This window comes from Abrus precatorius, unplaced genomic scaffold, assembly GCF_003935025.1.
Source record: "Abrus precatorius isolate BTA unplaced genomic scaffold, Abrus_2018 Scaffold9, whole genome shotgun sequence".
Taxonomy (NCBI): domain Eukaryota; kingdom Viridiplantae; phylum Streptophyta; class Magnoliopsida; order Fabales; family Fabaceae; genus Abrus; species Abrus precatorius.
Window position 1 is genome coordinate 18,787,337 of NW_020874439.1, and position 14,594 is coordinate 18,801,930.

At 29.7% G+C, this 14,594-nt stretch overlaps 1 protein-coding gene across 3 annotated transcripts; it reads left to right on the plus strand.

The window, feature by feature from the left end:
* The first annotated feature begins 5,292 nt into the window (after window positions 1-5,292).
* LOC113849475 (acyl-coenzyme A oxidase 4, peroxisomal-like) lies at window positions 5,293-10,636 on the plus strand. 3 transcript variants are annotated; one of them, XM_027479405.1, is made up of 13 exons: window positions 5,293-5,548; window positions 6,316-6,420; window positions 7,181-7,287; window positions 7,418-7,495; window positions 7,581-7,704; window positions 7,818-7,891; window positions 7,975-8,034; window positions 8,203-8,312; window positions 8,565-8,724; window positions 9,096-9,172; window positions 9,247-9,418; window positions 9,528-9,620; window positions 10,269-10,636. In XM_027479405.1, exons 1-13 carry the CDS (start codon window positions 5,521-5,523, stop codon window positions 10,392-10,394), a joined length of 1,314 nt encoding a protein of 437 aa, XP_027335206.1. In that variant the 5' UTR covers window positions 5,293-5,520; the 3' UTR covers window positions 10,395-10,636. The 3 variants fall into 3 exon arrangements, with proteins under 3 accessions (XP_027335206.1, XP_027335207.1, XP_027335208.1); XM_027479406.1 differs by having other exon boundaries at window positions 5,409-5,548; window positions 6,256-6,420; window positions 10,269-10,570; XM_027479407.1 differs by lacking the exons at window positions 8,565-8,724; window positions 9,096-9,172 and having other exon boundaries at window positions 5,415-5,548; window positions 10,269-10,536.
* The last annotated feature ends 3,958 nt before the right edge of the window (window positions 10,637-14,594 follow it).

The following is a 14,594-nucleotide window of genomic DNA, read 5'->3' on the forward strand; positions in this document are numbered from 1 at the left end:
TATTTATAAATTTTTATTTAAAATTTGTTTCAAATAATATCATAAATAATATTAATTTTAAATCAGTAAAATAATAAATTTTTTATCGATATGCCCATACCACACAAAGCGCTATATCTGCTATATCTATATTTATATGCTCATCTTTACCTAATTGACTTAAGAATAGCATGAAAATAAAATATTTATATTTAATAAAATTTTATTTGATGTGTTTTTATATTATTTTAACTCCAATCTTTGCAATTTTCACATTGTTTAAATTAACTTCCAATAATTTAAAAATTTAGTAGTCAATTTATTATAGTTTTGATCGAAATAAAACTCTTATTATATTTTGTTTCAATTTTTTTTTAACAATTTTGTGCTAAAATAACCTAATAACTCTCATTTAAATAGAAAAATTAAAGTTTCCCTATTTATATTACATTCAAACGAATAAACCAAACATAGAAGAACATAAAGAAACCTTAAGTTCTACAAAGTGTCAAATTTTGAACGAATTTGCAGCAACTAAAAATAGTAAAAAGCATAAATAATCTAGTTGAGAAGATTAAAATATCAAAACTTTTGAAGAAGGATAGCAAGTAACTATAAATTACTTATATATTCATTATCATTATTATATTTATTACAATGTAGTCGATAATTATTTTAGTAGTTGTATTGACTATGTACTATTCTTATAAACATATTTTACAGAAGATAGTAAAGTTTGTGAGGACAACTAATACGAGTGACTCATTTTTTTTTATGTATAAGCATGTGTAGCCTGATATAACTAATGCCATTTTTTGGTGGTGTATTCCTAATATAAATGTGGGAAGTGGCTTACTACTCATAGAGAATAATGATATTGAACTAATGAATGACTCATATCATTACTTTTCTACAAGAGTTATTTATAGTGTAAATGAAGAATAAAGATTTGAATTACCATATCCACATCTTAGTTATGCACCAGAATATTTGGAAAAGAAAGGTATCAATATTGGCCAAATAGATAATGAATAAATGTAGAACAAAGCAAAAATGATAATGAGCCTAATTGCTTAGAAGAAAGTTTGGAGACAATAAACAATGAAGATATTTTTGTTGTGAAGTCTAATGTTCATGAATAATTATTAGTTTATGTTGGAGACGCATTAAGTCCTTATGATGAACAAGTAGGCAACAAATTTAGAATGAGTCAACCATTATTTGTCAATAATTGCTAGACACTATTAGTTGTTATTAGACACTGTTGAGCTTGATGGTGAGAAGCTTAATGAACATCCCAACTTTGATCTAAATGGGAAGTTTAAGAAACATCAATTTGAGTTGAAGGTAGGAAAAAAATTCAAGAACTTTCATATATTCAGGCAGAGTACAAAGTTAGTTGGATATGAAACGATTCTTATAGAATTATTGCCTATTTTTATAGAATTATTGCCAAGTGTGCAAGGGGTTACACATGGAGGATCCATGCTTCTCAAATCCAAAAGACTATCACTTTTCACATCAAAACTTTAAAGTGGGAGCATATATGTAAGAGAAAATGTAAAAACAAGAAAAGTATCAATTTGAAGACAAAGATGACCCTCAATACAATTTGATTACATTTTTGAATGATGTTAGAAGAGAACTAATGGTTGATGTCCTAATATCCATTAGTAAATTGAGAAAAATGTGAGGTTAAGTAGGTTTTGTGTTGCAATATGGGTTGGTGATTTAATTTGAAATTTGAAGTAGATGATAGGAAATATAGGACAATGGTTGTGGATCTTGAAGAATAGACTTGTACTTGTGTATGTTTCAATTAACATGTTGTCTGTGTGTGCATGCATATGTTGCAATACATGTTTGTGAAAGATAATTAGAATAATTCATTAATGAATGTGATAGTAAGGAGAAATACTTACGAACTTATCCACACATGATCTAGTCTATTCCCAATGTCAAGTATTGGATAAGGGTTGAAATTGATCCTTTAAATCCACAAACAGTAAGAAAGATGCTAGGAAGGCCAAAAGTATGAGAAAGAGAGAATTGGATGAACCAAAAAATGGTCAAACATCAACTAAGAAGGGATTTAATGTTTAGTGTAAAAGATGTTTTTAGCCGAACCATAATGCAAGAACTTGCAATAACCTAATGCATTCAAACTCCAAATTTAATAAAGTATATCTATTTTTGTATTCCACAATTTTATTAATAATATGTATTATATAGTTAATCTCTTAAATTTTTTATTATAGGCAGAAACAAATAGCATCAACATCAACATCAAGAACATGTAAATAAAATTTTGTTTTTTCTTTGGTATTGTAAAATATTTTAGCTGGAAAAAATTAATGCAGCAACAATTTTACGTTTAAAAGCTTATGTTTATTTATTATTTTTAGTTGATAGCGTGCAATCATGGAAGAAAACACTCATAATGAGAAATCAAAATAGATATATATAGAACTATTATAACTTACGTCTAAGAGAACGAATGAAAGTGAATAGCTTACTATTATTTAGATATAGTTCTTTTCTAAAATGTTTAAAATAGAGACCTATATGTTATTTTGGGCATTATATGGATAATATCATGTAAATTTATTATGCATTTCAATATGTTATTATTATTACACATTTATCATGTGTTGCTTGTGCACATGGTTCTTATGGCATGTCAAACAATTTCATCAAAACAAGAGATATACTAGACAAATAAAATGAATATATAATCACAAAATTTTTAAAAGGAATAAACATAAAGGTAGATAATACTTCTAATCTATTAATAAAGTGGTATGATATATTCATTCATTAAATGAATAATTATCAAAATAAGAAAGAATACAAGATAAAATAACATTAACTATTATAAAAGACAATTAACAAAGAACGTATTACACGTTTCCTAATTTTATAAACTAAATTCACTTCTTAAAATTGAACAATAGTGTAAATACAAACACTATTAAACATCTTCCAATTTTTTGCCATCCAAACATCATCCTAGATTCCATTCCATGGTTGCTTGACTTTCAACAACTTGGTTTTTAAAACTGCTTGTATAAGGTGCTGACTGTCAATTAGGTGGATCACACCAACACCAAAATCCACATTCAACTTTTTCACGCACAAAATACACACTACGTTAGAATGAAGATCTGAAAGAGGTTTCATTTTAAATTAGAGAGCGTTTAGAACTGCTCTAAAATCTTGCGCTATCTGATGTGTTATATTTAAGAGATCGGTTAAACAACTGCTCTCAAAAGTTAAGATTGAAGAGTGGTTTCACGCAGAACCGCTCTCCAAAGTATAAATATAGACCGCAAATCTTAAATTTGAATTTTTTTTTTAGTTTTCTGCTGCAAAGTAAAATTAATTTATTATTACGTTTAAATCAAAATCTAGAATTGATTTCTTTGTGAGTTTTTTTTCATTTTTATCACAAATCAAAATTAAATCTTGAGTTTATATGTTTGATGTTAACCAAACAGTACACACCTGCATGAACCAAATAGAAAAAAAAACAAATTAATAGGATGATTTTTAACGTTAATAGAGAGAAAAAAGAAAGAAAGAGAGAATGAATAATTCACCGTTAATAAAGAGAAGAAGAAAGAAAGAAAGAAAGAAAGAATGAAGAAGTACCTATAGATATAAAAAAAAAAAAAACCAATTTGTTAGTGTAGATAATATGAAGAGAGCAGGCTAACAAAGAATGAAGAGGTACCTACAGCTATGAAAAAAAACTAATTGTTAGCGCAGAGAAGAAAATGAAGAGAGAAGGCTAATAGAGAATGAAGAGGTACATACAGGAGTGGAAAAAAAATTAATTTGTTAGTGAGAGAAGACGAAGAGAGCAGACTAACAGAAAAAGATGAAGAGAACATAAGAGAGCAGAGACGAACAGAACTTACAGTAAAAGAGACAAACTTTGTTACCTAAGAAGAAAAAATGCGTTAAGTGTGTTTTATTTATAAACAACTTTAATAACTTTAAAGAGCGGTTCTTTATTAACCGCTCTCCAATGCTGTCAGAACTATACTTCTAAGAGCAGTTAACAAAGAGTCACTCTAAAAAATATAGATCTAAGAGCGGTTCTCTATTAACCGTTCCAGAAGTATAGATTTGAGAACGGTTAATAGAGAATCGCTCTCTAAATATATAGTTTACAAAGTGATTTTTACTAACTGCTGTCTAAGTTAACATTTCAAAAACTCATTTCTGACGTAGTAACAACATGCATTTATTAGCGATTTTTCAGATTCAACAATTTTCACCTTAACCTTCCTTCCACATTCACATAACTTATACTGGTATCTCAAATTCTTACTTCTACCTTTACTTCGGTAATCATACGAAGATGCCTAAGAACATATTACAAAATAAAATTCAATGATTATAAATTATGTCCTGTTAACTGCACTTTTATGAGGGAGCAAAACACCAATATCCGAAGAAGAAAATAAGAAAATGAAAATTTTTATTTTATCATTTTAAATTAATCACAAGGGTAGAATAGTAAAATATACTAGAATAATTTAGTCTTTTCTAAAAGAAATGTTAACTATGTTACATTTGCATTTTACACAAAAACAAAAAGAGTTAACATGTACAATTATAAATTACAGGAAGTTAAAATGAATAGTAAATAAATTATATGGAGTTTTATTGTATTTTATAGAATAATAAATGTTAAATAAATTTTATTAATTTTGAATAATGTTACTGTAATTTATTTTATAAAGAAAAGTAGTGATTTGATGCCTCAAAGAAGAGGAAAAAGAATAGTGATTTAATGGGAGTTGTTTACGTGTTTTGAGTGGGCCCTGTAAAATTGTTTACGTGAGGAATAGCGATACGAAATCCGAATCCAGGCCGATCGACCGCGATAAGGATGGCTATAACTATCATCTAGAGTTCTCTAAATTGAAAATTCGTTAATTGTTTCAACAGGCTTAAATAAAATTTTAATTATTAACGATCATCACTTTATTTTTTTAAAATTTAGTCTCTTTAAATTTAGACGAAGCAGGAAAATTAATAAGACTTTTGTAAAACATAATATTTTTTAATTTTAAATTTAAGAAAATTATATTATTTATAATATTTTTAATATTAAATTTGTAACAATATATTAAATTTATTAATATTATTTATAATATTTTAAATTTTAATCCTTATCTTATTAATATAGTAATTACTAATTTTGTTTTGGTAACGTGGAAACTGTTTATCACATCAATTCACATGTAGGTAACGTGGGAACTGTTTATCACATCAATTACTAATTTTTTTTTAAATACAGATATGGAAATGAGTACTACCTATTCATACCCTACCCTTGAAATCCCTGTTCACGTGCCAATCCCTCCTTTTAATATTCTGCTTTATACGTCATTTTTGTTTCTTCTTGTTCCTAAGCCTATCATACCAACCAATTTTTCCATCTTCACCTTCGCATCGCTCTTTCTTCCTCATTCTCTTTGAACCCTGATTTGCACACTCCCTTGCTTCACTCTCTCTGTCTCTCCAACCATGACGATACCCTCTTCTACAAATCCAGGTCCGTCCTCTCCGCACTGTTTTCCAATTTTATTTGCTGTCAGTGAGCTCGTTCGCTTCATTCAATCATTGCTTTCAATTCAAACTCCGTGCATTGATTTTCTAGTTTGATTTTGGCTCCAATTGCTAACATTTTAGTATGTGGACTGCGTTTATTGAATTCACATTAGGAGAGTAATAGATTATTATTATTATGATTGAGTTGGAATTCTTGTACTATTTAATAATTTTTTTATAGAATAAAAGAATAATCAGTCTAAATGTGAACTTCATGTTTATGTATATCAAATTTCATATAATTTGAACATTTTAAAAATATTATCTAAAATTTGATATTTATTCATGTTTTAAAAACATATTATCAAAATAAAGTAATAAAGTAATGAGACGAAGAACTTATTACTTTTGTTGTTGTGTGAAATTTTATGAAGTTGATTTATTGGTTGGATTAATTAATTTCGTATTATTTAAAAAATTATTAAGCGAGGGAAGGGTATAACACCAATGCACTTTTTCCCTTTTGGGAGTGTCTTGTTTGCTTTGCCATTGAAACACTGTCTGGTTATTGAAAGGGAAGTGTGAACGTATTAAAGCCCTCTTTGTGTGTTCTTGTCATCTATTATATGAGTGATATTTTGAATTCCATCATTATATGTTGCAATTTCTATGTGTTATTATTGAATGAATTTTTCTGGTGTTTATTACTAGATGTAATAGTTTTATTAAGCTGTTGCCATGCATTTTAATGAGTGCTTTTGATTCCTGCAGATGATCCTCTCAAAAAAGCAATGCCTTCCTATTTTTATTCACCACCACTAGATGTTTCTGAAGCATTTCCTCAAGCAACTCCAGCATCAACCTTTCCTCCTTGTGGTATGAAATTTCTTTGATGATTTGGGTCATGTTTGAAGTAACAATGATGCTTTCAGAGCTTTAGTTCAACCAGGGTCTGTGGATTTAGATTTTTGAGGCTTTGTATGTTGGTACTTGGTACTCTCAAAACTAGAAGCTTAGGAAAGGAATATACTTATTTATTTTGTATAAATATTTTATTATGCTACCCTGGAAGTAGAGCTGATTGACTAGATGTAGTTATGGTTCTGAAAGGCAGAGCCTCCCTGCCCCCCAAAGGCATGCCTTTATATCTTTCATTGTAATACTTCCAAATTCTAACTATGTGGTCTATTAGGTATTACCTCACGATATCAGTTTTTCCATGTTGAAAAATTGAATCTCTATTTTCATCCAACAAGATTAGGGTTCAAGGAAGATCCTATTAAAACAAGTCCGTGCCAATTTTTTCATTCTTTCCCATTCCTAAACTATAAATCTAGGTGTTGAGACATGTGCCTAATTATACCTTTAATTTAAATGTCCATTTTTGTTCTCGTCCTATATTCTCCCCTCCAAGCTAAAACTATCTTTCGTTTTTCTCTGTTATTTGATAGGGAAACCTTTGGATGTAATCATCTGGTGCTTTAAAAGTTTTAGTTGTTTTCTTCTCCTTAATTTCCTTTTCATCTATGTTTCATGACCTGGCAAGCTGATATTTTTATTAATATTTTGATTTAAACAAGATATGCTTCAGGAGCTCACTTCTGCTTTTATCTGTCTTGGTGTTTGAAAAGTACAGCTTCAGATTATTTTCAATTGGATGACTTACTGACACCGGAGGAGCAGGCCATTAGGAAGAAAGTGAGAGCATGTATGGAAAAAGAAATTGCTCCAATAATGACTGAGGCATGTTTATGGGATGCTATTACTATTTGGATGGAAATGATTAGAATATGAAATTATTCTCCAAGCCCCATGATGTTACCTTTTTCTTTGTTTCAATACCCTCATCATGCTACTTTTTTTTTTTGGGCAGTACTGGGAGAAGGCAAAGTTTCCATTTCATGTTATTCCAAAGCTTGGTGCATTGTGCATTGCTGGTGGCACAATCAAGGTAGTCTCTATGCATATTTTCCTCTATTGTTTTAGGTACTATATTAAACATGACCAATGGAGTTCTTAGCTAAGCTGATTCTCAGGATTATGGTTGTCCTGGTCATTCTATTACTGGAAGTGCTATAGCTCTGGCAGAAGTTGCAAGAGTTGATGCAAGCTGTTCAACTTTTATATTGGTCCATTCATCCTTGGCAATGCTTACTATTGGTAACACCTATGTATTTTAGTAATAATTCTGTAAGTTTTAACTGTTTCATTTACATTGAATGATTTGTTGTCAATAGTTCCTGATATTGCATAACATTGAATGTCAAGTTTAGCATTGTGTGGCTCAGAAGCTCAGAAGCAAAAGTATTTGCCTTCTTTAGCACAGTTGCAAACTGTAGCATGTTGGGTCAGTTGACTTTCTTGGCATTGTATCATTCTGCATTTTTGCTGAAGTTCCACATCTGAAATAGGTTATTTTGTTAACATTAGGCCTTGACTGAACCTGACTATGGAAGTGATGCCAGTGCTTTGAAGACCACTGCAACAAAGGTGCTTTATTTTATGTGTACCTTTTCAGATATTTGCTTCTCCAGCAATATGGATTTTACTTCTTTTTGACTTATTTATCTTTATAATCAGTCATATTTTCTATGTGCTCAATTGTTATAAAGTTCAGTAATGATGATAATATGGTCTTGCTTGGCTTTGGAATGATAGGTGAAGGGAGGTTGGATCCTGGAGGGCCACAAGCGGTGGATAGGAAACAGTACATTTGCTGATGTATTGGTTGTCTTTGCTAGGAATGCTGCAACAAATCAGATAAACGGGTATGTTAACCTGATGTGATACTACCATGACCCGTAAAATTTACACATACACAAAATGACCGGCGAAGAGTGTTTTCTTTCTATTTTTGGGGACACAATATGGCAGTAAAGATTATAATAACATGTTATGATACATACCGCCTCTCTCTCTCTTGCACACACTCTTCAAGCTTCTATTTTCCATGATCCTATTGTGTAATGCTTCACAAGTGATATTCTGTTTACATATTTTTCTTGTACCTAATATTTCAGATTTATTGTCGAAAAGGATGCACCTGGTTTAACAGTCACAAAAATAGAGAATAAAATTGGACTTAGGATTGTACAAAATGGAGACATTGTTATGAGAAAAGTTTTTGTCCCTGATGAGGACAGAATTCCAGGGGTCAACTCTTTTCATGACACAAGCAAGGTATGGCTATGTATGGTGTTTCCTTGTTGTTTTATCAATAACTCCAAATGAATTCAACACCACATGAGTGCTTCAAGTTGGTTTTATCAACAGCATATATAATATTAGTCTGTGTGTCCTCTATTGTTATTGTGACAGCTGCTCTGGTTTTGTTTGGGGAAACTATAAATTCCGCCTATCTGTGTCCTCAATCCTCATTGACTGGTTGATGTAGAGACAGGACAAATCTAGTTGAGAACCTAGATGCAATTACTGTCCTTGCATCAATCTCGGTCACATCATTAATTTTTCCTATGTATAGGTCATCTTTCAAGCATGTGTCTTGAACCGTACATTACCATTGCTTGTTTGTTTTGACCCTCTTTAAACAGGTACTTGCTGTTTCACGTGTAATGGTTGCTTGGCAACCGATTGGTATATCGATGGGCATCTATGATATGTGTCATAGGTATTCCTCAATTAGAGTGTTATTATACTTACGCTTTCACTGCAAAATCATTCTGAATTTGGATTAATCAATAGGTATCTAAAGGAGAGGAAGCAATTTGGAGCACCATTAGCAGCTTTCCAAATCAGCCAACAGAAACTTGTCCAGATGCTCAGTAATATTCAAGCTATGATTCTTGTTGGTTGGCGCCTCTGCAAATTGTATGAGAGTGGTAAAATGACTCCAGGTCATGCTAGCTTGGGAAAGGTAGTTTCTAACTTATGTCACACCCCTGCTCTCTTTTAAAACCAGTAATACAGCTTGATATTATTCACTGTGGTAGATGTTTGCTAATAAATTTGTCATCACCTTTTAGTCATGGATAACCTTGAGAGCAAGAGAAACAGCTGCTCTGGGGCGAGAATTGCTTGGTGGCAATGGAATTTTGGCTGATTTTCTTGTGGCAAAGGTATGTTTAATTCTTAATTCAAGATTTCTTCTGTGGAACCTCAAATCTGATCAAAGATTAAACTGGGTAATGTAGTGGTATGTTGATAAGTGGAGATCGTTTAGCATAGATGTTCTATAATAGATGAGATTGGGAGCATTGAGGGACAACTATAATGTTCTAATGGTCTTTGTTTCATTCTGTTGTGACAATTATTGTTTGTAGGCCATATGTAATTGAGTTTGAAGAAAATCATAATTTATATACATCTGAGCAACATTTATATGCTTTCAAATGACTATTATTTATTTAGATATTTAGCTTTAGCTATTAATTTATAACAGATTAAATATTGGGGACCTAATTAGCAAAATTAGAAATTAATAATGTGAAAATTGTCAAAAAACCGTTGTAACGGTCACATGTTAGGCACGGGTTGTTAGAATGAGAGGGAAATATGGTTGATTAGAATTCTATATAAGTCCCTTTTGTACACTTATTATAAATCATGAATACAGTTGTGAATTTTAATTACTCTTAGACTTGTTCAAGTTGTGAGTGAGTGTGTGAGTTGAGGATGATTGTGTTTTCATCTTCAACATAATTGAACCTCTATTGGAACAATTAGTTTTAAAACATTTATTTTGTCTTTCTTATATTCTGTTGCAGGCATTCTGTGATTTGGAACCCATCTATACCTACGAAGGCACGTATGACATCAACACCTTGGTTACAGGTAGGGAAGTTACTGGTTTTGCCAGCTTTAAGCCAGTTGCTCAAAGAAGTCGATTATGAAAGTTTATAACTCGTTCCTTTAGACTCCACTAGACAACTTCAATGTATGGGGTGTGGCTGTTACTGTGTATTGGTTAATGTTTTGTAACTGAGAAACGAGAGGCATTTAATTATACAAATGCTCGTAAAGATGACGACATTTTGAGCAAAATAAAAAAGATAATTCTGAATATTTTCATATCTACGTCTGTACTAGAGAATAGGCCGCCGATATTTTCTAGATTTACATGTTTTGGCATCGGCACTCTGCTGGTCTTGGTGTGTGATTAGGGGGTTGAAAGGCCTGGCTATGCTTTGCCTTGAACGGGTCTAATTTATCTATCGATGAAGGGCCTGGATTTAGTCTTACTTGACGCAAATAATTTTCTTATGGTTTTACAAATGGGAGTCTAAGAACACAAAATTAATAAATTGCAAGTGTTAAATAAATATTGCTGATTGAATTCTTCTGTGTTTTTTTATTTAAAAATTATTATACATAGATTTTTATTGTGTATTTTTTAGTAACGTTTCATTTTATTCCTAACTTGGCAAAAGCTTATCAAAAGTTTTACTTCGCTTGAAAAAAATATTTAGGTCATTTTGCGTTGAAGTTTTAAATCGGCTCATGTTTGTCCTGGACAACTCTAGACTTGTCATCAATTTCACCAATGCAAGCTTGAATATTTTCGACTTATGCGACCACAGGTTTCCATGGCTTGGTATTTGCACTAGGAGTGGTGCAGCCAAAGTTTTGTGAATCATGGCCTTCTCGGCTTGAGAAGCATAACCAATAGAAAGAAAACTGGTTCTGTGAAGTTTGTTGCCAAGTGGTGGAAATTTTTAGTTAGTTTGGAAGTGTTAGAGCAGTTATTACTTATTCCAGGTTGAGGAATTACTCAAAATGCTGCTAAAATATTTTAGTTTGGGTCCATAGTGAGGAGTATAATAAGTTATTGAAGAAACATGGAACCACAATAATTGAACAGAAAAGGAGTAAAAGGGTATAATGGATTGAGGTTGGGGGTTTTGATGGGTGGTGGTGTCTTGTTCTTGTAGAGGAGGAGTTCAACCATGAAGAAGTGGCTAGTGTTTCGGATTTTGGTTGAGTGTTCAAATTAGCTGCGGGATGCCTTGCGTGCTTTAACTATATTCTATAGGAAAATTATGCAAGTGAATAAACGGAGTCAAGTAGAAAGGGTTCACCCTTTAAAAAACTGAATTGGACTGGTAAGTTCGAACAATTTAAGAAATTGGTGGATTAAAAAATCAGTTAAGAATTGACTAAAATTAGTAAAAATCGTGTGTGAACCGTTGGTGTTGAATTAGCCTGAATATTAAAAAAAATTGATTTATTTTGGCTTTTGAAAAATTAATTCTAAAATAAATAATCACATGTGAGGTGTATCATGAATTGTTATTATTTAACGATTTATTAAACTAAGAAATATGTTCTTTTAATGTTTTTTAACTTATTTTTTCATATTTTATATTAATTTATTATTTAATATATTATATAATATCAAAAATTATATTTTTAATCATCAATAGTTTGACTTCGATTTAATCTCAATTGAACTGTAGATATTTTTATCGATTTAAATTGATTCAATTTTAAAAACAATGAATACAACGTAAAGCAAGGAGATCTAGGTTTTCTAACTGCACAAGCATTCACAACTATAAATATACCATTTATTAAAATAAAAAGTTGAGGTTTAACATGAGAAAAGTACCCTTTTTCCATTTTCTAAAGTAATTAAAATAATATTTAAACTAAATAAAATATCATTTTAAGTTATTTTAAGTATATTAGTTTTATTATTAACAAATTTTAATTTGTTCTTTAACAATAATGATCACTTCATTGTTCTACTTTAAAAATGGTAGTTTATCTCATTAAATAGAGGAGATAATAATAATAACAATAATAATAAATTTTTATTTTACTGGACGAGATTAGCTATATAGATAATAGATTACATAATGTATTAAGTAAAAATAAATTATCTCCTATATTATTTATTACTAGATATTTTTAAAAATTTTCTCTAAAGTTTTTAGTCTTTCTTTACCTTTTTTTATTGAACTAATCATGTTATTTATTCTCTTTACTAATTGTGTAGTAGTATAATAAAATTTTTCTTTTAGTTTGATGGAAGAAAATACTAAGAACAATTTATTTTGCAATGTATCAATATATTTTTCCATTGAAAGAAAATACAAGTTTTCGTTGGAACGGATATAGTAAGTACTAGAAGGGTTTTGCAATGTATTAATATATTTTGCCATTGAAAAATTTTAAAAATTATAAGAATGAGAAAGTTGATGAGGGTGATTGGGCAGAGGTCTAAGGGCTCTAATGCCGTAAGATGAGCAAAATTGACATGACACAAATTGAATGAACACAAAATGGTAAGCTCTATTTCCTTGATGTGTAAGTGATGCTTTATATACAAAATATGTTGACATCTTATCAATAATTGTAACTACCTAACGTAAAATCATTATGATGATGTATATTTGTTTGTTGTCTATGCCCTCTAGTGCTACACACATGCAGTCAAACAGATTTCAGAATTCAAGACATACCGTTTGTTCAGCATATCTTATATGGCGATATTCAAAATGATACTTTGAACCCTTGTAAATTTCACAGTTTTTTAAGCTATCACTTGATCATAGTTATAGCAGCACTTGATATAAATATTTGGCAAAAAAGGGAAATATGTAAATGCGATTGTCAAATGATTTATAAGACCAAATATACTAATTTATAGTTATTATTATTATTATTATTATTATCATCTTTTACTTTTTTATTTATATACATTTAAAAAAGGAATTTTTATTAAAAAAAAAAATACTTCGAAGTGTCCTTTTTAGTGATTTAGGAACTATTTTCTTAATTAAAAATATGACTTTTGGTAAATTTTAAATTAGCTTGTAAATAATATGCAACCTAGCAAGCAAATTAATTTAAAAGATAAAAAGTCGCATAAAAGATAACGGATTTAATTTGGATATTATAGCAGTCTATATATATAACTTTTTTTATTTCGTATTTTTTATTTATGGCTTTAAATTTGTATATTTTAAAAAGTGAAACTATTTCAATAGAAAAGTTTGGGGGCTTATTAAGTTACTAAATAAAGAATTAAAAATAAATTTTATTAAAAATTACAAAAAGATGGATTAATAATAATTTTTTAATAACAATATTTACTTTTGACTTTTTTAAATATAATCTATAGTATTTTTAATTGTCATTTTATTTTTATATTACACAAATAAATTTCTATATATAAATTGTAAGTATTAATTTTTAAAAAATATATTGTTAGAGCATAGGTGGGGCTAAAATATTATGGAAATCTCTTTCATTATGAGCAAATATTACAAATTCACTTGGATTCCACGTTTAACCAAAATTTTTCATGGTTTAAAGAGATATAAAAAAGAAATAAAAATTCTATTATTGATTTTAAAAAATTATTACAAAAATGAATGAAATTGACACTTACGGAATAGAAAAGTTAGATTTATACAAGTAGAAAAATAATTGTGAATTAAAAATCTAACAAACTAACGTAACTATTAACGAGAGTTAGTTATTAAAAATTCTATTGATGTTTGGAGAGATTTTAGGGAGAAATTTTCACCGGAAGATCTCATAAAGGTCTCATAATTGTAGCTAGAAATTTAATCACTTAAAGAAAGAAGTTAATTTGTCATTGATTAATTTACTGAATTGAAGTCATTATGGGAAGAATTGAAAAGTTACATATCAATTCCTAACTGCATTTGCCCTTTATAATGAAATTGTTTAGAATGAGAAATGCAAGGTTGTATAAAATCAATATTATATGATCAAATTTTTCAATGGTTTGAATGCAAATTTTTCAATAGTGAAGTTTCAAGTTCTACTCAATGATCCATTTCTACCGTTGAACATAGTTTAATTATAATTTTTAAGTACTTTAATTTAGAAAGTTGATGTATTAAGATACTTAGCACTTGTGATCTTTAAATATTTGTTTTATATCTATGTTTGAACTTTCTTAAACAAGTGTGAGTAGTAGGAATGAGTATAGGTATGCAAGTACATAGAGGATACGGGTATGAGAATTAAGATTACTAGTTATGCAGGTATGAAGCTAGGTACAATTTTTTTTTTTTTAAAAACACAGGTATAAGGATGAGTATTATAGTACCCTACCC